Source organism: Staurois parvus, unplaced genomic scaffold, assembly GCF_062004578.1.
Source record: "Staurois parvus isolate SC_StPar_1 unplaced genomic scaffold, SC_StPar_1.0 ptg000701l, whole genome shotgun sequence".
Classification (NCBI taxonomy): Eukaryota; Metazoa; Chordata; class Amphibia; order Anura; family Ranidae; genus Staurois; species Staurois parvus.
Window position 1 is genome coordinate 494,942 of NW_028318497.1, and position 22,067 is coordinate 517,008.

At 39.8% G+C, this 22,067-nt stretch overlaps 1 protein-coding gene across 3 annotated transcripts in view; it reads left to right on the forward strand.

The window, feature by feature from the left end:
- Positions 1 to 22,067, forward strand: part of MACROH2A1 (macroH2A.1 histone) — a 146,756-nt gene that overhangs the window by 51,654 nt on the left and 73,035 nt on the right. For 2 of the 3 annotated variants that reach the window (XM_089653135.1, XM_089653133.1), the window contains exon 6: positions 1,247 to 1,346. In XM_089653135.1, coding sequence (XP_089509261.1) covers positions 1,247 to 1,346 — 100 coding nt within the window. Of the gene's footprint in view, positions 1 to 1,246; positions 1,347 to 6,913; positions 7,005 to 22,067 lie in introns of all 3 variants that reach the window. The other variant, XM_089653134.1, reaches the window with a different exon arrangement.

A 22,067-nucleotide genomic window follows, 5' to 3' on the forward strand; every position in this document is an offset into this window, starting at 1 on the left:
AGGTAAGCTTTATTATAAGCTTACCTGTAGGTACAAGTTCACCAGAGGTGTTTACTACCTCTTTCAAGCATAACTAAGGGGTTTGGATACAGTGGTGAGCAGTTAGAACCTTTGTCATTTTTTTTAATGCTGTCTGTGTCACTCTCACTCTGATTTACTCTCTCTAGCTATGCTTCTCATCAATGTCACAGGGAATGAAAGTGAGGGTAAATGTTAGAGGATATCCTTCATTTTAGAACGTTATCTTTTCACTTCCTGTTGAGTTTACCAAACAGCAAGTCAAGTGTAATCTCCCTATTCAGACACAGATTGCAAAGAATGGTTTTAACCTTCCCCTATACTATTCTTTTTTTTTTTTTTTTTTAATTGGCTTTGGATGTATTTTAAGAAAAATGTTTCAGTTCAGGTGTTATATACAGTATAGTATGTACCATATTGTGCAAAGATAAATTTTCAGCGATGCAGCAAACCTCTTTAGGATATGGATTTTTGATAGTCAGTATAAATATGGGCTAGGGCACATGTTTGCTCCCCATGTGACAGCGCTCAGTCCATGCTGTATAGATCATTAAGGCACCAAGATCTGGGTAATACTATACCTTGACAGTGTTTACAGGGGAGAGGATGACAACTCTTACAAAACTGAAAGTATTCTCTTGCTCCTTGTGGTGCATACTATGCAGAAGCACATTGTTTTCTCAAGTACAGTGGTGTAGACTTCAGGGAGGTCACAAACCTGGATGTGCTGTATAAAAATTGGTGCTTGGATCACAAAATTGACTGAGCAGAAGTAGAAATCTATTAGCTGGTAATGTAATTTCCATTAATTTGTTCAGCAACGTATTTGTCTAAAGTTTAGCTGTAAGCTAAATTTGGAAAGTAGGAACTAGAGATTTAATTTGGTTTCCCACAAATATTATATTTTAAAAAGTGAAATGTTACTATCAAGCAACAGTTACTTGCTCCATATTTTATTAGCCATATTAATAATAAGGTTATATGAATTTCCATAAGTACAGGATTGTTCTGGGATACTGATGGTGAAAAATGTGTGCTGCTACACTGGAAAATGTAACTAGTTAGCCATAGACATTATTCAGACTACCTACTAACTGCTACTGCTTTTTATACTGCTATGACATTTTAATTTTGACAATCCCGCTTACAGCTCTATCGCTTATTCCTCTTCTGCTTTCTGACCTTTCACACTGCACTACTATCTTCCTGCTCGTGCTTTTCTTTGCAGCTGAACCTCATTCACAGTGAGATCAGTAATTTAGCCGGATTTGAGGTGGAGGCTGTTATCAACCCTACCAATGCTGACATTGACCTTAAAGATGATATAGGTAAATGGGACGTGGGTTTTATATCAGCTAACTGTTGAGAGACAATTATAAATTTCAAAACTGCTGAACATTAAATGCCTTAAATAAATTGAAAAAAAAAATAAGCAACTCTACATCTCCAGACTTTTGATGTTCCTCTTTTATAATTATCTCTCACTGTAAGCTGCTTTTTCCTTACATTTCATTTTTACTTTTTCAGTATCTCACAGATGATAATCTCTCACTTTTTCACTACTTGCACTGTTAAGATGCATTCAGTATTGTTCAAAACAATGTTTGATTTCTAAATGAATAATTCACACAACCAGATGACTAATGTGATATTTGAAAACTACTTTTTACGGCAAATATTTACTAGCATTGTCCATGATCAAGGCTAGCAGATCTTTGTAACTTAGCTTTAATAGTGTATATTAAAATTAAATCATGTTTCACAAAGTACATTTTACTGTTGCAGTCTATATTACATGGCTTACATTCACATACAATACTTTAGTTTCATTTACTTGTTTAATATGCTTTTCTTATGCTGTTAATAATAGTTTTCCAACAGCATGTCAATTTTGTTGGAAATTGTGGAAATGTTAGGTCCCATTGAGTTTGCCGTCATCATTATGCTTGTTGTGTGCCATGTAAAGTTATATAAACTACTCGCTATGAACACCTAGGTATTAAATGCTCAATATCAGATGTATTTATTTTACACACAAACAGATTTTACATGTAGTAAGAAAAGTTAGGAAATTATCTTCTGATGAGACTGATAACTCATGTCTTATTAATATTTTTCTTTCCATTTCATTTGGCAAAGTTGGTTGTAGTTTGGATAAAGTTTGACAGTCAACATCAACTTAAAATTATGTAAACATGCACAACTGTCTTTATAAGTATATTATCCAGGAACCTAAAATGATCTTAGTCAATAGTACTAAAAATTATTATACATTATAAATTATAAATTATTAAAAATATTGCTACTTTTTCCAGAAATTATTTTTTTTTTCAGTCTTTTCTTCATTCTGTGCTATTAGTGCTCATACTCTTAGAAATAAAAGTCCTACAGTTGTCATAAATAGGTATGTTTTGGTACGTTGGCCTAGCAAGGTAAGGTGAGAAAATAATTTTATTTTAAAATTAGGTTAATTTTTTACAAATAATAAATTATTAAAATGTTTCTGATTATGTAGAAAATCAGATTATAAATGTTACAGCAATATGTAAAAACTGTCAGGCTGGGTTATTTATGATAAATCTGTGGGTTGTGCTTACTCTTCCAACATCATGATCATGAATTTTATGTACAAAAAAGTAATAACTAAGGGGTGTGTTTACCAGTGTTTTCATCTAAGATTCACACAACTCTTACACAAGATTCACACATTTTCACAGACAATTGCGAAAAGTGCATGAATCATGTTGAATGTTACGTGAATCCTGCATGAAATTTTTAACCCTTAAGTCATGCTATTTTATGAATCAGTCGCAATATTTTTAAGATGGCGAAATAAAATGTTCTATAATTTAATTATTTAAAATATACTCTAAATAAATAATAAAAATAAGGTAATTTGTTGAGAGGTATTACCTACTATCCTTGTCTCATAATCTCATGGAAGAAAACTAGAGACTGATTGTAATAAACCTCTATATGCTAAAGCAAACCTGGTCTTTGCCCATTTAGGGAAAATCAACAGATTTGTTTTAATGCCCTTCCACCTATTAGCATATTATTACCTTTCCTTCTACCCCCTGCTACTAGCTTCAGCTCTTGGAGTTGACGGAAATAACTAGTAATAAGGAGGTGTAGGTGAGTTTACATTACTCCCTGTGATCACCAATCAGTGCTGTCACATCAGGAGCCCATAGCTAAAACTGTAAGCTAGAGTTGTCCATACACCATTAGAATTTTTGTTCAAAAAAATTTGTTTTCAGAAAGTTTGTCAATTTATTCATAATTAGTAGGGTAAAATTGACAATCGTGTTCCACTGTAGTGATTAGAAAAATGTAAGAAGATTTTTCTTTAATGAAAATTAAAATGTTAATATGGTTTTCATTTGTCCTATTTATTTAAATCATATTTATTGCAATTCGCATGTGTATACCAAAATTGAACATATAATTCAATACATTGGCATAACAATCAGATTACATTTTCAGGACCTTAATGGTATATAGACTGTTCTAACGAAAGATTTTCTAAATTTTCGTAAGAGCGTTCAAATTGCAAGCAAGCAACAAGCAATTCATAGCATACACAGGGCTTTCATTTCACTGCAGGCAGCTGAATAAAGCAGCAAGGGAGCAAAGGAAAGGTGGAGCAGAGTTTCAGTTGAATTAAAAAAAAAAAAAATAAGTCAGCAGCTACAAAAACTGTAGCTGCAGACTTTTAAAATAGAGCCACTCACATGTCTTCTCCCCCTGGCGCCGGCATCTTCAGTGTGGGCACCCTGCTGTTACAGCTTGCGGCTTCACAGCCGGGTGCCCACTGCACTTGCACAAGTAGCGCAGCGCTTTGTGAATGGTCCCGTAGTCTTCTGGGAACTGTCACATATCCCAGAAGACTACGGGGAGGGAGGGGGGAGGACAGCTTCTGCTTCTGATCGCCTTAGGCGATTGCACCGCAAGTAGAAGCGGGTACCTGTTAAATTTGGGGACCTGCTCCCCAAAGGTGCCAATCTTTAACGGGAAGCAGAGGACAAAGCCTTAAAGCAGAACTTACCCTTTTTGGTGGAGCTACACTTTAAGTATATGCGTCTGGGGAGGTCTGCCCTAAAGTAAAGCTGTTGAACAGCTTTCATAGCACATATTTTCTTTATGTTTTTAATGTACCATGAATAATGCATATTTATTAAATATTAGTTGTATTTTAAGTGCAGCTACAGTTGCAAGAAAAAGTATGTGAACCCCTTGGGATTACGTGGAGTTTTGCATGAATTGGGCATAAAATGTGCTCTGAACGTCATCTAAGTCACAACAATAGAAGAACACAGTCTGCTGAACATAATACTACACAAACATTAGATGTTGCCATGGTTTAATTGCACATAACATGTAAACATTCACAGTGCAGGGAGGAAAAAGTATGTGAACCTTTGGACTTAATAACTGGTTGACCCTCCTTTGGCATCAATAACCTCAACCAAACGTTTCCTGTAGTTGCAGATCAGACCTGCACAACAATCTGGAGTAACTTTGGACCACTCCTCTTCACAAAACTGTTTCAGTGTAGCAATATTCTTGGGATGTCTGGTGTGAATCGCTCTCTTAAGGACATGCCACAGCATTTCAATCGGGTTGAGGTCAGGACTCTGACTGGGCCACTCCAGAAGGCGTATCCTGTGCTGTTGCAGCCATTGTTTTGTTGAATGACTTGTATGCTTTGGGTCATTGTCCTGTTGCATCACCCATCCTCTGCGGAGCTTCAGTTGGCGGACAGATGGTCGTACGTTTTCCTGCAAAATGTCTTGATAAACTCTGGAATTCATTTTCCCATCAATGACAACAATCCGTCCAGGACCTGAGGCAGCAAAGCAGCCCCAACCATGATGCTCCCTCCGCCATGTTTCACAGTGGGGATGAAGTTTTGATGTTGGTGTGCTGTTCCTTTTTTTCTCCACACATAGTGTTGTGTGTTCTTCCCAAACAACTCAATCTTGGTTTCATCTGTCCACAGTATATTTTGCCAGTAGTGCTGTGGAACATCCAGGTGCTCTTTTGCAAACTTCAAACGTGCTGCAATATTCTTTTTGGACAGCAATGGCTTCCTCCGTGGTATCCTCCCATGTACTCCATTCTTGTTTAATGTTTTCCTTATTGTAGATGTGTCAAAATGTTAGCATGTGCCAGAGATTTCTGTAGGTCTTTAGCTGACACTCTGGGATTCTTCTTTACCTCATGCAGCATTCTGCGCTGTGCTCTTGCAGTCATTTTTACAGGACGACCACGCCTAGGGAGAGTAGCAACAGTGCTAAACTTTCTCCATTTGTAGACAGTCTGTCTTACCGTGGACACATGAACATCAAGGCTTTTGGAGATACTTTTGTAACCCTTTCCAGCTTCATGCAAGTCAACAATTCTTGATCGTAGGTCTTCTGAGAGCTCTTTTCTGCAAGGCACGGTTCACATCAGACAGTGCTTCTTGAAACCAGTAAACCCAAAACAGGTGTGTGTTTTTTAAGGGTAGGACAGCTGTCAGCAACACATCCAATATCATCACACTGATTGGAGTCAAGGTTGGCTCACTCCTGGCTCCAATTAGCTCTGGGAGAAGTCATTAAGCTAGGGCCTCACATACTTTTTCCTCCCTGCACTGTGAATGTTTACATGTTATGTGCAATTAAACCATGGCAACATCTAATGTTTGTGTAGTATTATGTTCAGCAGACTGTGTTCTTCTATTGTTGTGACTTAGATGACGTTCAGAGCACATTTTATGCCCAATTCATGCAAAACTCCACGTAATCCCAAGGGGTTCACATACTTTTTCTTGCAACTGTATATACTGATTTATTAAAGGTGTAGACTGATCTTTTAGTAAAGTGAATGTTCGTTGAGCTTGGTTAACAAGGTGAAGCTGCGTTCACTTTAATATTCCAATCATATGCCAACAAATTCTTTTTATTTACACATAATTGGGTATTTAAAGTGAACATAGGTATACCTTATTTATTGCCAATCACTTTGTGGGAATAACGTTTAGTCTTTTTAGTAAATTAATCTCACTATGTATTGTTTTCTCACTTATCCTCTATAGGGCTGCATGAGCATTCCTCTTTATGCAGAGTAGCAAAAGGGATGTTTTTCTCAGAAAATAATTTCTGTAGAAAGTGGTATTTTTAGAACTGGAATTGGCATTTAAATGTGTGTAGAATTTGTGACATACTTTAGAGCAGAAAAACAATCTGTATGCCAAGACAGTGAATGTGCTTGAAGCTTTAGAGCCGGTTCACACCACAACATGCGTGTTTTGCACGTTCCCACTGCTGAACACGCAGGAGCAGAAAAAGGCGCAAAAAGTAAAACATTTTAAAATCGTGCCACACCAAATCATTTAGTACTGTGGTACCAAGCGGTTTGGTGGCCATAACTAGTGTGCTTTTCCTAGGTGTGTTAAGGGTGCCATTAACATTTAATGGCACCCACGCGTCTAACGAGGGCAGTGCGTTCCTGTGCAATACAGGAAACACAGACAAAATCACATGTTTCTTGCACTGCAGTTGCTGTGAATGGGCCCTTAAGGCTCCAGTACAAATTATATTGTGTGAGAAAATCATAAACTACAACCAACTTATTGTCCTTCAGGTCCAATATGCAATACAATTATTTATTTAGTCATTTGTATGAACAGTGTTATCCAAATTTTAAAAATTAATTTTAAAAATATAATGTTGCCTTCATGAACACCTCCACTTCTGCTCCTTTCAGTATTTCATAAATTAGGTGGATTTCAGTATATACTTAAGTTTTAAAGGTAGGAATACAAGGAACAAGGTAAACTATAAACTAATGAATGCACCATGTGTCCCTTATCCAACCTAGTTGACGTACATGTGTTTGCCTATTATAGTTGCAAGTTGTAAAGGCTGACATTGCCAACCTCGAAAGCGATGCTGTCGTTCATCCGACAGGCTCTGACCTCTACACCGGTGGTGAAGTAGGTAATGAAAAATTTAGTGATGCAGCATTTCATACCTATATACAGTATATGCATGGTTATTTAGGAGAATAATTTGCTGTATTCATGGTTGAGTTAAGATAAACTAAGGGTAAGCATACTAGACAAACACTTATTGCCTACAGCCAGAAGCAGCATGTCTGCAAAAATGTTAAACTGTTTCTGCTAGATGTTTCCGTTGAATATTATATATACGAAGCATCGAGTATTAAATTTTTTTAACTTCTAATTCAATCAGGAGATACAGGTATTATAGGGGTTACTGAGCTTTAAGACATCTGCCTCTGACTGTCCAGATACATACAATGTATTGAGTGATTTCGTGATAGTTGGCAAATCAGACAGTGTTCCTAGAGGCAGTTAAATTTCTCTGGTGACTCAAGCTCCTGGCATTTTAAAAAATAGTCACAAATTTAAAGATTACATTCAACCAGTATATACCTGAACTCAAGGAAGATATTAAATCAGAACTAAACGTCCTATCATTTTCAGCCAAGGAAGCTGCCATCTTAGCTGCTTTTTAATCTGCAACTGCCATGGTGCTGCACATGTGATTCGTTATGACACCAGCCATTTGATGGTTTGACAGTTTGGTTGAGAGCACAAGCAAATGTGACAGCTATCTTCCTGGCTTGCCAGGATTGTAACTGTTTTTTGAAATCATTAAATTGATGGGTTAAATTCCATTTTACAAGATCACCATTCACCCAGTTTTGTATTTATTAGACATCAGTATACGTATGTTTTCAAAAGCTAGCCTAAGTATCTGAATTTATCTTTATAGTAAATTCTCATAGTTCCTTGAGGAGCAGGACTGGGAGAGCAATTTCAGTCAGTTATGCTCTTCTGCATTACACAGTACTGTCAATCTAACACTGACAGTATGTTGACAGAAGAAGAGATAGTCAAAAAGAAGGGTCAGTGACCAAGCTGTAATTCTTAACTGCGTGCCTGAATCACAATGCAGGATGAACAGTAAGTATATGTATTTCAACTGCATATTAAACTGTTTTTATATTTAAGGTTGTCATTTTTTGATGGAATCAGTTTCCATAATGGGTGTAGTGTAATCTCTAGCAATCAGTCCTGAGGCACTTCTAATATTAAGAAAAATAACATTTTAATGTAGTCAAGCCTAACATTTTCACTTCCTAATTTATCCTAAAATGTATACATAACAAATGATGTTGAATAGTTATATAAGGGAAGCATTGCATTTATCAATTTGTACATATCAAGTACCGGTCTTAAAGTACAAGTGTTAAAGGTATAGGTTCACATAGCATCATAAGCTTTCAGTTTCTAGGCCCTAATGATGTTAGAACAAAACATTTGTGCTTGTGCAGAAATGACAATTTGTTAACACCAGAACGTGATGCGAGAAATCCACTTTCTGTGCACATTTCCCACACCACGTTCAAAATGCACCGGATGTGCTGTGGATGTCAATGCATTCCTAACACCCCCCAAATGCAGATTGGAAGGAGTAGGAAAGAGGGGAAGGTAGAAGGTATAGGGGGTGAGTGAAGTAAAATGGAGGTGCCTGAGGTTAATCAGAACCTCAAAAGAAGGTTTCTATATATTTCTATAAATATATAAATTGTCAGAAGTGCATAATCAGAATCGACAGGTATATATGCATTATCCAGGGCTTCCGAATTTTTGTGGAATTTATGCCTGTAGTCATGTAACAATGCTGAGAACTATTCATTTGTCAGATACTGAGACAATTTACTCTTGACCTGTGTCACAGAGGGTATGGCTGATTTCCAGGCCTTTGCTGGCAGCTGTTAGAATGAAGGTTATAAGCTTCAATTAAGAGATATTACAGCCTTCCAGCTTCAGCCTTCCAAGAATTTTTCAGGATGCTTTTGCCCATGACTGTAAATGTAAATTGATAGACATCAGTCCAATTAGTGTTATATTTTAGGGCAATCCCACCAGATACTAATATTCATATTTTCAGTGGAAATTAATTTGAAATGATTTGTAGTGAAAATTGTATTTTCACTACATTTTCATTTTTAATTTTCACAGTAAAAATGTTGCTTTGTAATATATCCTTTTTCTTTTGCTGTGGAAGGATTTTAAAGTGGAAGTAAACGCAAAACCTAACTAACTCTAAACCTTCTCTTAGCCTCATTCTAAGCCTAATCTATCTAATCTTGTAAGGTTTAGAATGTGGCTAGCGTAGGTTTAGAGTTAGTTAGGTTTTGCCTCTACTTCCACATTAAGTTTTAGCCAATGAGGAGTTCTGGCTCAGTGTTCATTCTGTTTAATAGACCAATAAACTTTGTTATGCTATATTAGGCAATTTAATTTTTTCAGTTTATAAATGTACTGTATATTACTAAAGAGTTTGCATTAAGTAAATAGATACATGTCAAGCCTTAGATCAAAACGAAAGGGATCACTACTCATCTTTCCAATGGTCCTTCACTGGCGCCGGCATCTTCTCCCGTGTGCTGCTTTTTGGCCATCTTGACTGGCCGGCACAGGATGACATCACTCACAGGAGCTAGTCATTCCAGCACACAGGGATCTGATCAGCCACTTTAAGCTGAGCTCAGTATGTGTAGCTCAGTTTACATTTTGGGGTTTGTTGTGAGCAGGTATGTAGGGGTGTTTTTATTTTTTTTGCAGAAGGGACATTGCATTTCTGTTGCTTGCCTGCTCACAGCTTGTAACAGTGGAACTTCAGTTCTGATTAAAAATGTATGCATTCCAATGAAAGAGTGACATATTACAAAATTGTCCATAGGCGACCATTTAAAAGTCTGAGTTTGCCGTTAACCAGAAATGATGACCAGGGGTGTAGAAATAAAAAACAAAAAACAAAAACTACTTGTCAGGGGACTAAATCAGGGTCCCAATCTACTTGTCCCTCATGACAATGCACTTGTCCTGAATAAAAAATATATATATATTCCTCCCTGCCTGTCTCCAGTTCCACACCCAGGGACTAGGGGAAGGAGGAGACTTTGCAGTGTGATGAGACACTATCCTAACATTCAGCAGAAGCGCACGTCCTGAGCAAATAATTGAGGCGCTGACCCCCCCAATGAAAAAAAACAAAAAACTTTGTTCCTTCAGGTTACCCTTGCACTTGGTTGCTCAGTACAAGTGCATGCTGAGCAGCCAAATCAAGCTCCAGTGTAGAATGAAGATCTGTATGCAGGGCAGCAACTGCGTGTGTGCCAAAATCTGGGAAAATAAGCCAAAGCCGAAAAGGTACCTGAAGTCACTTAACTCCTTACATACCGGACTACAACACAGGCACAGAGTTTTAGAACTGTTGTGAAATCCTGTATCCCCCCCCCCCCCATGCGTGAGTTTCTGAATGCTGACCATTAAAGTGCCTGTATTGTAGTCCGGCATGTAAGGTTTTTCCTGATCCTGGCACTTGTGCAGTTGCTGCAGGGGATATAGATCTTCGCGCTATGTGAAGCTGTGTAGCCGTGAAGTGGTTAAGAGTAGTGGGCTAGGTCTGGTGTGTGAAGCTGTGTAGCCATGAAGGGGTTAAGTGTAGTGGGCTAAGTCTGGTGTGTGAAGCGGTTTGCCTCTCCTGAGGGAAGGGGAAGCCTGATCCCTGAAATTGCTTACAGAGTTACATTTGTTTTTCTCTGAATTTATTAAAAGTCACTCCTCATCTCCAAAGCGCTTGAAAATTGCCTACTTTCCACTCAGATACACCACATTAACTTGATGGAGGATAATTTGTCTATTTTATTTATTTGCTGGATAAGATATCAGAAACAATCAACTTCAGAGGCTGCTCAGACGACATGTGCTGAAGCCTCAATCCTGGCACACTGAACAGTAGGAATAGGGGTGGAGAAGGAGGACAGATGGCTCTTGAGAGGCTTTGCAAGCAGCAGGCTGGCAGAGAGAGCCAAGTAATCACACTGACCATCACAGACACGGGGAAGGGAGAGGCAGAGGAGAGGAAAGGAAATGCAGTGATCATTATCACACTCACTTTGTCAAACACATCAGCTGCAAATGCTCATCCAACTTCAGTGCTGACAGCCGGACTAGAGCTGTTTCTTTCCCCCTGTAGTAAGGTGCATGGCTCCCCAAGGCTGATCATCTGCTTGTACGCAGCAGGGCTAAGTATCAAAGAAAACCACCTGCTCAGCGCCCAGAACTGCATGTCACGGGCGTCGGGCGATACGATTTGCACGGCACAATTGTCACTTGCATTTTAAGGCACATCCACGTGCATTTATATGTTTATATGTACTTTGGGCCATGGGCTTTAAACATTTTTATTAATATTAATTTTATTTAACTTAAAATTTTTACTTAACTTTATAGCTACCACTAGGAGGCAGACAAGCCCCTATTTGACAGCATAACTGGAGGGACAGATTCTTTTTAAGGAGACATCAGGGGTTTATTAGCCTGCCTTGCTTATTCCCTGGCCACAGTGGCTAGAGATTTACAGTGCTGAAATGAGATGTAAAAAATACTTGTCATTCATTCATTGGAGGGGCAGTCATTGAATGGATGTCCCTCCACTTTACTTACTGACCGCTGCCTTGGCCCTCCTGTGTCTGCAGAAGGAGCAGCTTGGCCAGAGATAGGAATGCATGATGGAGGGGTAATGGGATCGGGTTCTAGTGTATGTGGAAGTGATCAGGTGGCTTAAGAGCCCACTAAATAAGTTCCTGTGGAAATCCAACAGTCAGCTGAAGATATATGAACACACTCCCTGCTTCTATAGCACCCTAGAGTCTGTTTACAAGCTTGCGCTGCTGCCAACGTAAGCCTAATATTGGTGACAGCCAAAGGTGATCATGACAGCTTTGGCTCGATACCCCAGATAACATTGTAGCCATGTTCCACAGTACAAAATAATGCATAGAAAATAATTAAACTATAGTGTCCTTTAATACTGCTTGGATCTGAACGTGTTGTACTTCTAGGAAGCCAGAAACATGAAAATTACCTTTTTCAGGACTTAAAGTGTATAGAAACCCCCAAAATATGTAATACATTTCAAGTTACTAGTTTTTAGATGTGGTGACTTGCTTAGTTTTCCTTTTTTAGTTTTTTCTTTATTTTCACCAGGTTCCTACTGTAGCACACCTTATCTCAGGGTTAAGGGTGACAACGATCATTCATTGTATTGTATCTACTGTGGAGCACTTCCCCCTTTCCATAATAAAGGGAGAGGATATCTGTAATGCTGACACACTTTGAGATACCATTGGTTGAGATAACACTGCAGAGTACACAAAACAGCATCGGCTTTCTTGCAAGATCAACTTTTTTTTTTGCATTTCTTAAACAGATATAACAAAACACTTTCTGTGGCATATTTCAGACCAAAAAGGAGCCAATAAGAGAAGTTAATTGATAGGGTTTACGTATGCTTTAAGGTGCCCATTGCTAGTCTGTGTGACAGTTGTCATCATGTCTTGATGAGCCTAGACAAATGCTTTTCTCCCCTTTATTTTACAACCCTGGTTTGTATTTGTGACAACCTAAAGTTGTGCTTGAAGTAAATAATTGTCCATTGGATCTTAATGGGCAATTTAAAAATATGACTTTTTTTTTATATTCTTAGCTTTTTCTATACATTATATAAAACACTTTCTAACTTCTCAGCTTATTTTAATTAAAAGTAAGTCAATGTACCATATCAATCTTTTGCTAAGAATAAAATTACCTGTATTCACTATTCTTATATTGAAGTAACATTACTTCCTTCTTCTTTAGAGTGATCTCTGAAAGCTCTGTTGGGAATGGCACAGTATACGGTATACTTATGGGAGAAAATGTGTATTCAGTTTTAATGTAGATCCTTATAGCTACAAATCTAGTAGACTTAGCACTAGGCATTAGCAAAATGATTTGGGGGAAATTAAACTTACATCAAAATCTCTGAATGTACCATTGGTTACATTTCAGCAAAGCAAAAACTTCTACTTTGTTCAGTGACTAAGAGATGTTTTCAAAAATGAAAAACATTTTTGATTTGTTATTATTTGTACTTTCACTTTAATTTTTTCCTATTTAATTACTGCAGGAAAAAAAAACAAGCTAATAAAGGTATGTTTTTGGCACAAGAACGAGTCCAGAATAGTTGAAAGCAGCTTCTGAAACACACAGGAGCTATTTAAAGCTAATTGCTCCCTGAAAAGCACCTACATTTCACCTTCCCAAGTGACTCCAATATATTTCACCAACATTTTGGGGAAACAAAAACTGTCAATTTCCCTTTTTCTTTACTCTTCCTCTTTTTGTAGGTTACTTAGTTGCACTTCATTGCAATCACTGTGTAACCATTCTGGCGTAGCCCTTTTCATTTAGCATTTACTGGTGTGACCTTGATAGTTTTGAAGTTGCACCAAGTATTGGAAATTGCACTAAGATGCATTAACACTAAATAAACAATAAATGAATTGCATCATTCATTAAACTACCCAGCACAAGACACGAATAGACATGGAATAAACTGCCACCTACAAAATGATTTGGACTGCCTACTTACAGCGACTCCCTGTTGGCAATAAGCCACCAAAGGCTGGTCTTCAGAAAATTGGATACTCCTCTGTAACAACCCTACATTTGTTATTGCACTGCATTGCCATACTTGGATAGTTGCAATCAATACGAAAATGGCAAGCGCAGTTTTCCTAGCACACCAGCTAGTCTACAAAAAAAAACATGCAACTGTATTTACATGTTTTCAATATGTTTGCAAATACAGTTAGGTCCATATATATTTGGACACAGGCACAGTTTTTGTTTTTTTTTCCAGGTATTTACCAAAACATATTCAAGCTATAGTTATATAATGGATATGGGCTGAATGTGCACACTCTCAGGTGTAATTTGAGGGTATGTACACTATGGTATGTAGCCACCCCCCTTTTTCAAGGGACCAAAAGTAATTGGACAATTGAATCAAAAGCTGTTTCATGGCCAGATGTGGGCTACTCCTTTGTTATTTCTTCATCAATTAAGCAGGTGAAAGGTCTAGAGTTGATTCTAAGTGTGGTATTTGCATTTGGAATCTATTGCTGTGAACCTACATCATGTGTTCAAAGGAGCTGTCCATGCAAGTGAACACAGTCAGGTTTAATTTGAGGGTATGTACATCCAAATTGGAGGAAGGGTTTAGGAATTACAACTCTTAAGAGTAGTCATCTCCCCTTTTTAAGGGACCAAAAGTAATTGGACATTTGAATATATTCATAAATAAAATGTTTTAATATTTTATTGAGAATCCTTTACTGGCAATGACTTCCGGAAGTCTGGAACCCATGGACATTACCAAAGACTGGGTTTCCATCTTTCTGGTGCTTTGCCAAGCTCTAACTGCAACTGTCTTCAGTTGTTCCTTGTTTGTGGGTCTTTCTGCCTTTAGTGTTGCCTTCATCAGCAAATGAAATGCATGCTCAATTGGGTTGAGATCAGGTGATTGACTCGGCCATTTCAGAATATTCCACTTTTTTTCCTTTAAAATCTCCTGGGTTGCTTTTGCAGTGTGTTTTGGATCATTGTCCATCTGTACTGTGAAGTGCCGTCCAATCAACTTCGCTGCATTTGGCTGAATCTGGGCTGACAGAAGCAGCCGGATGAATTCTGCAGTGTTTATTGATGATGTGACAGTATACCTCTAAACACCAATGACCCAGTGCCACTAGAAGTCATGCATGCCCATGCCATCACACTGCCTCCACCATGTTTTACAGATAACGTTGTTTTCTTTGGATCATGAGCTGTTCCATGCCTTCTCCACACTTTTTTTTCCCGGTCATTCTGGTACAGATTAATCTTCGTTGTATCCACCAAAGAATGCTTTTCCAGAACTGGTCTGGCTTTTTAGATGTTTTTTGGAAAAGTCTAATCTGGCTTTTCTATTCTTCAGGCTTAAGAATGGTTTGCAACTTGTGGTGAACCCTCTGTATTTGCTCTTGTGAAGATTCCCTTGATTGTAGACTTTGACAGTGATACGCCCACCTCCTGAAGGGTGTCCTTCACTTGTCCGGATGTTATGAATGGGTTTTTCATAGAGAGGATCCTGCGATCATCCACCACTGTTGTCTTCCGTGGACGTCCATACCTTTTTTATGTTGCTGAGCACACCAGTGCGTTCTTCTTTCTTCAGAATGTACCAAACTGTTGATTTGGTCACTCCTAATGTTGCTCTGATTAATTTTTTTGTTTTTGAAGCCATACAATGGCCTGTTTCACTTGCATGGACAGCTCCTTTGAACGCATGATGTAGGTTCACAGCAATAAATTCCAAATGCAAATACCACACTTAGAATCAACTCTAGACCTTCTACCTGCTTAATTGATAAAGAAATAGCAAAGTAGTAGCCCACACCTGGCCATGAAATAGCTTTTGATTCAATTGTCCAATTACTTTTGGCCCCTTGATAAAGGCGTTAATGGCTACTCTTAAGAGCTATAATTCCTAAACCCTTCCTGGTAGGGTGCACTTTCAGCCCATATCCATTATATAACTATAGCTTGAATAAGTTTTGGTAAATACCTGAAAAAAAAATTACATTGTGCCTGTGTACAGATATATATGGACCTAACTGTATATGGGGTATATGGGGAAGCCACACTACACCGTTAAGGCTCCTCTATAAAACCCATCTCTTTACAGCCGCTTGATCACATTTACAGTGCTCTGATGGGGCCCTGCAGTCATTCGCTGAGCTCTCTTGTTCCATTGGGGAGCCCAGGACTGCTGTAAGTAATTGGGTCACCTGTGCATAGAGGAGAAGGAGAAGCATCCATATCCTCAATCTTCTATGTGACTAATGAAAGTGGAAGTGACACGTATTTGTCACAAAAGCGAAAGGTATCCAAAGACGTGGTATTCACCCCTTGTGATAGCAATAAAGTTAAAGGAAAAAAAATGTTTAAAATAAATAATAAAAAAAAAAAGAAAAGCACTCCCATCCCCTGAAAATGGAAAAGAGGAGGTTCGGCATGCATATGTAGACAGTGATTGTACCACACGTGAGGTATCGCCACGAATGTGTGAGAGCAATAATTTTAGCATTAGAATTCACCATAGAATTAAATGTAGTACAGTATGATTGGTTGTCAAGACATATGTCAATATAATTATCATAAAAAGAGGAAAGTTTGCATTTGCAGACCATGTCTGGAGCTGTCTGTGAACTTTGTCCTAATAAAATGTTTCCCAGATTCTAGTGTCCATCTTAAAAAAAAAATACCACTGTGAATTAGAGAGGTCATTTAGAGTTCGACTTCAAAAAGTACAAATTTGAAATCATATTTTCCTCTTCCAATTTGTATAACTATTATCTATTGCTTAAGATGAATTATAAGTTATTAATACATATGTTAAATAATATGAAATATATGGGTTAACGTGAACATTCTACTACAAACTCTAAACTGATAACCTGAAAGGATTTTAAAGCATCGCCTATGGACAATTTTAGGTACCATAGTTTGGCGCTACTTCAAAGGCATGTGCAGTTATTAATTTTGACATGTATGAGTATGACCAGCTTAAAGGTAATTTTTTTAGTTTGACAATCTCTTACTTAGAGCTCTGTCGACTTAAAAACTTGAATATTAAGATCACCGTGCACACTCTGGAGGTGTTCAGACATTTGATAAATGTTAGGTATTCATCCCTGATGCCATATCTTCAGCTGGAATTAGTGGGTCTTATTGAGGATACAGATTAAGAGGGAGTTTTTATTCCTCATGAGAAACTATTTAAATTGAGATCAGTTACTACATGCCTTACTTCTCTGCTCCTCTGTGCAGCTGTATGAGGGTCCTGGGCCTCCTTGTTTAAGACAGTTCAACTTGTCCAGCACTATAACAAAACTTTGAGTGAAATCATGTCCACGTAGGATAAATCTCTTTTTTGCTTGGACAGGAACATTCAGACATTCATTCCTCATACAAAGCTTTCCTGCTTTTGTGGCTTACTTCCATGACTCTGGCTTCTTTCCTACCCTCAGATGACAGATTCTTTTTTTGGGAAGGAGTTTGGGCATACTGTTGGTGCTGGTCCATTGGTCTACAAGAGTTTAAACTCTTGCCTAATCTTCTGGAACTACGGGCTATTTGGCTGTCACTTCTTCACTGGATGATGCTCTTAACATGCCACCCAGTTTTGGTTCAATTGAGCTATGTCAAAGTGTTGGTTTATAGTAATTATCAAAAGTATAGCAGCAGGCTGAGAGGAGGGATCCTCATGTGGACAGAGCAGCATGTTCCAATGATGTCTATTGTTCACATTCCTGGCGTTGAAAATTTGATGGCAAATTTTCTCAGCCATCAGTGCTTCAATTCCAAGGATGTTCTCTTCATGAGGTGTTTTTGCGAGATTTGGTTGACTGTACATTTAGATCTGAGGGTGTCCCCGGAACAAGAAGGTGAACAGGTTTATAGCCAGGTTTAAGGATACTATCGCAGATGTGACAGGCACTCTGGTGGGTCCATGGTAGCACTGCTTCCTGATTTATGTGCTACTCCCCCTGAATCATCTCCCAAAGCTTCTTCCCAGAAGCAAGGTGGAAGAAATTCTTGTTGTTCTCATTGGCTCCTTACTGTTTCAAGAGATCCTAATTTGCAGACCTAATTTGTTTTCCCCATGATGGGGTGTCCTCTTAAGGGTGTGTGTGGGGGGGGGGGGCTCTGTTTGTCTATCTCTGGATCAAAGATGTCCTAGATCTGTGGGTTCAATCAGTGGTTTAAAAAAGGGTACGAAAAAAAAAATGTTCAGAACTCTACCTCCTCAAAAACAAATACCTTCAAATTCCAAAATGTCTCATGGAATCCGCAAGGTCAGCAGTTGCCTTCCTGAGATGGAGGAATACCTGACATCTATAGGTATTCAAGGTGCTAATCTGCATATTCCTATATATCCACTGCAACAGTTGTTATTATGTGCTTTGCAATGGCAGAATCCCATTTCCAGTGTGTCGCACTGCCTTCAGCCTATCCTCTGACCCCAGAGAATTCACAAAGATCCTAGAACCTTTCCTTGCCCTTCTCAGACCTAAGGGCATCTAGGACACTGGTTATCTAGACAACCTTTTCTTGAAGGACTGCTCTTCCTTACAGCTGTCTGCAAACATCTACCTTACATCGACAATTCAGAAGCTGCAGGCCTTTTTTGGATGATCATTTTCCAAAAATCTGCTCTCCACCCTTCTCTTCACCTAGAATTCCTGGGCCGGTACTGAACACATCACAAAGAACAGTTTTTCTTCCAGAAAAGAAGGTTCTCTCAGTGCCCAAGCTTGAGATTTGAGTTATAGGAGACACACTGCAATGATATTCTCCATAAGCATTCTAGGCCTCACAGTAGCCTCCTTCAAGGCTGTAACAGTCAACCAAATTTATTCAAAACCTCTCCCACACAACATATTGTCAACTTGGAACAAACATATTCCTTCTTTTCATCTACCCATGCTCCTGTCCAGCCAAGCAAAGAATTCCCTAATTTGCTGGATTTCCAGTGCAGCCCGTCTTTCATTCCTTATCACTGAAAAGTGATGACAACAGATGTTAAGCTCTCGGGCTGAGGAAGAGGAAGTACTGCAGTTCTTCTCAAGCCAGGGAACTTGGTCACCCAGGGATAGTTCAGAACAATACAAATCGTTCTGCAGCACTTGACCCTCTTCAGTGAGGATACCTATTCAGGGTGCAGTCAGACCATGCCATAGCTGTAGCCTACATCAACCATCAAGAGGGCTCCAGAAGTCATTCAGCATTGAAGGATCCATGCAGATAATCTCATGGACAGAAACTCACTGTCCAGTGATCTCAACTTTCCATATCCTGGGAGTGAACTAGAAAATAGACTGCCTCATCCACTATAGCCTGGATTAAAGGAGGTGGATATTTTCCTTGTGATGTGTAAGAAATGGGGAAATCCGGATGAAGACATCCTAGTCTCTATATTCAACAAATTACTTAGGTGTATGACCAAAACCAAGGATCAACTAGCACTAGCTTTGGATACCCTGATAATTCTTTGTTCTCAGTCTAGGCAGATTCTACCTTGTCTGCTCAAAAAGATAGTCAAGTGGAGAAAACTGATTCTCATTGTGCCATACTGGCCCAGGAGAACCTGGTACACAGACACACTCAGACTGCTCAGACAACCCTTGGCCTCTTCCCAACAGGCCAGATCTACTGTCCCTGGGACCTCTGATCCATCCTGCTTTTCAGTCTCTGGCTTTAACAGCATGACTGTTGAAATCAAGGTCTTAACAGATAGAGGGGTCTTTAAGTCTGTTATTCCCACCTTGCTGAAAGCAAGAAATGCAGCTTCCAGAAAGATCTACCACTATACCTGGAAAACCTTTTTTTGCCTGGTGTGCAGACAGGCAATTAAGTCCCACAGAATACTCACTGCCTCAAACTCTAGCCTTCCTACAATTAGGTTTGACCACAATTTGGTCTTGAGTACTCTAAAGAGTCAGGTTTCAGCCTTGTCCCCTCTTTTTTAAAGGCTTCTGGCTTCATACTCCCTTGCATAAACCCTTATTCAAGGTGTACCTTGGATCAAGCCCTCCTTGTAAAACCCTGTACTTGCTTCATACTCCCTTGTAAAAACCCTTTTGTCAAGGTGTACCTTGCATCAATACCCTGTACTGCCTTGGGATCTTAAAAGAAGTGTGGGTGGTTTTTCCCACCAAAATCATACCTAGATGGATGCAGCATCGGTGCGATGCTGTATCTGTCCCTCACCGGCTCTAAGGGTGAGGGTGCGAATTCAGCAATCTCATGACTGCTGATCACTGAGTTCTCACAGCCGCTCTAAGCAGTCACCGCTGTCTGCTCTCTCTCCCCCACTTGAGCTAACTTGAGCACTCAGCTGTGGAGGAGGAGAGAGCGACTGAGATCGCTGAAAGGCTGAGCCAGGTGCCGATCCTCTGGGGTGGATCATGACTTTAAAGCTGGGATCTTTCCCTAGCCTGGAACGTCTGAGTGACTTCAACCCACTGTCAGCTAAACAATTGGTATCAGGAGTACGGAACGAACTGCACTCCTGTGATCCACAGAAGTACATCCAAAAAAGCTTTGACTGTACTTTTCCTTGAACTTGGTTCTCTATGTACTGCAGAAACTATTTTTAAACCCATTAGGGAAATTCCTTTAGATGACTTCTCCTGCTCTTTATGGTTGCCCTAATGCCTGCCAAATGTGTCTCTGAGCTTGCAGCTTTCACTTGTAAGTCCACAATTGCTCTATGTAGAAGAATTCTGATTGCTAGTACTTGCACTCTCAAGGACAAATCTCCTCCTGAGCTTTTACTTGCCTATTCCACCAGATCAGTGGGTATTTCCTAGGCTTTCCAGCACCTAGCTCTGTAGCCGAGCTTTGTAAGGTCGCCACTTGGACCTCAGTTCCTACCTTTTCAGAGTTCTTCCAGGTGGATGTGCAATTTTCTGTTATTGCAGCGGCACTCTGAAGTTGGGTCTTTGATCCTTGTGGTTGCTGAACCCATTGGCCCGGTTCAGTTTGCCATGTGTTGCCCACCCTTCTCATTCATTGCTTGGGGATGTTCCAGGGACTATGAATACTTGTCCTGTGTTCTGTAGTGGATATCGTATGTACTCTCCAGCGCCTCAGGATATGCACAGCCAAAAGGGAAGCCAAGGGTACCAGGACAGCGACAACCAAAGGAAATGCTCCAGGGGTGCAGCCCTCCTCAGATGGGCAAATCAGCCACTGGATAGAGAGAAAACAGGTGGCGCACACACCTAGTGCATTATCCAAGGTTTATTGTAGGAGTGAAATAATAAAAACATACTCACAGACGAAGCATGTATCTAAAAAGCATAGAAAAATGACAATGGCCACAACGGAAGGCAAGGTGTTCTCACTGTCAGTGCAGTCAAATGGCTGACGCGTTTTGGGGATGAATCCCTTTCCTCAGAGCTGATGACCAACCTCTGATGCTGATGTATGATGAATGGAAGGTAAGAGCCTTGCTGTTGATGCCTGAGTGGGATGGTGTGGGAGTGTGCTTTATGCCTGTGGGGAAATGGCTGTGTACTGTAGTGTACAATTGAGATAAGAGTAATTTGACTTGCTTGCTACAAAACTGAGGATTTATGGAATGGGGTAGGGTTATAGGAGAGGCGACCAAGGGGCTTGTCCTCTAAAGGATTCCTAGCATCCAGTCACCTGAAAATATGAACCTATAACCCAGCCTACAACTATGAGTACTTTGCCAGTGTGCTATGGTGTACTTCAAGATACAGAATTTGCAGATAAGTCAACATTTCTCTTTTTACACTCCATCCAAAATAATGGACAGCTAATCCTTTTGGGCATGTACAGGTGAAACTCGAAAAATTAGAATATCGTGCAAAAGTTCATTTATTTCAGTAATGCAAATTAAAAGGTGAAACTGATCCGGCCCAGAGGGGTGGAGCCTGGACATGGCGGTGGCGGAGAGCTCTCCGATAAGACTCCCCCACCCAGGCCCCCCAGGAACCCTATCCGAGTCGGGATATGCCGGGGCGAGACCTACCTGAGATGCTGGGGCCTCGGTAGTGGTGTGGAGATCCAGGGATGAGGAGAACAGGGAGCTGTTGGCAGAGATTGACCAGATCCAGATCTCAGCAAGTAAGAGAGCCGGGAAGCCAGGTTGCCGGGAGACAGGAGAGCGGCGCGACCACGTGGTCAGCCGCAAAGGAGTGTTGGGAAAGGAGGAAGCCGGCCGGCGTCCCGAAAGGAGAGGAGTGGGATGGTCGGCTTCTCAGAGTACCCCCTGGCTGGATACCCGGACTGGAGAGAGGACGTGTGCCCTAGCATACCCAGGAACCACGGATACCCCTATGGGAGAAGATCTAGGGAAATATAATTGAAGCAACCCTGTGGAATCCCCCTGTAGATCGCTCTGAGGATAGTAGTTGGATGTCAGCAGTTTGGAGCCGCATTGGAGAGAAGGAGGGGAGAGCTGGGTGAGTGGAAGCAGCTTGAAATTAATTAATGTTTTTTTTTTCAAGTCATTTTCATGATACTGTTTAAAAGAGCAGAAGATGGAGAGATGAGGGGATTCCCA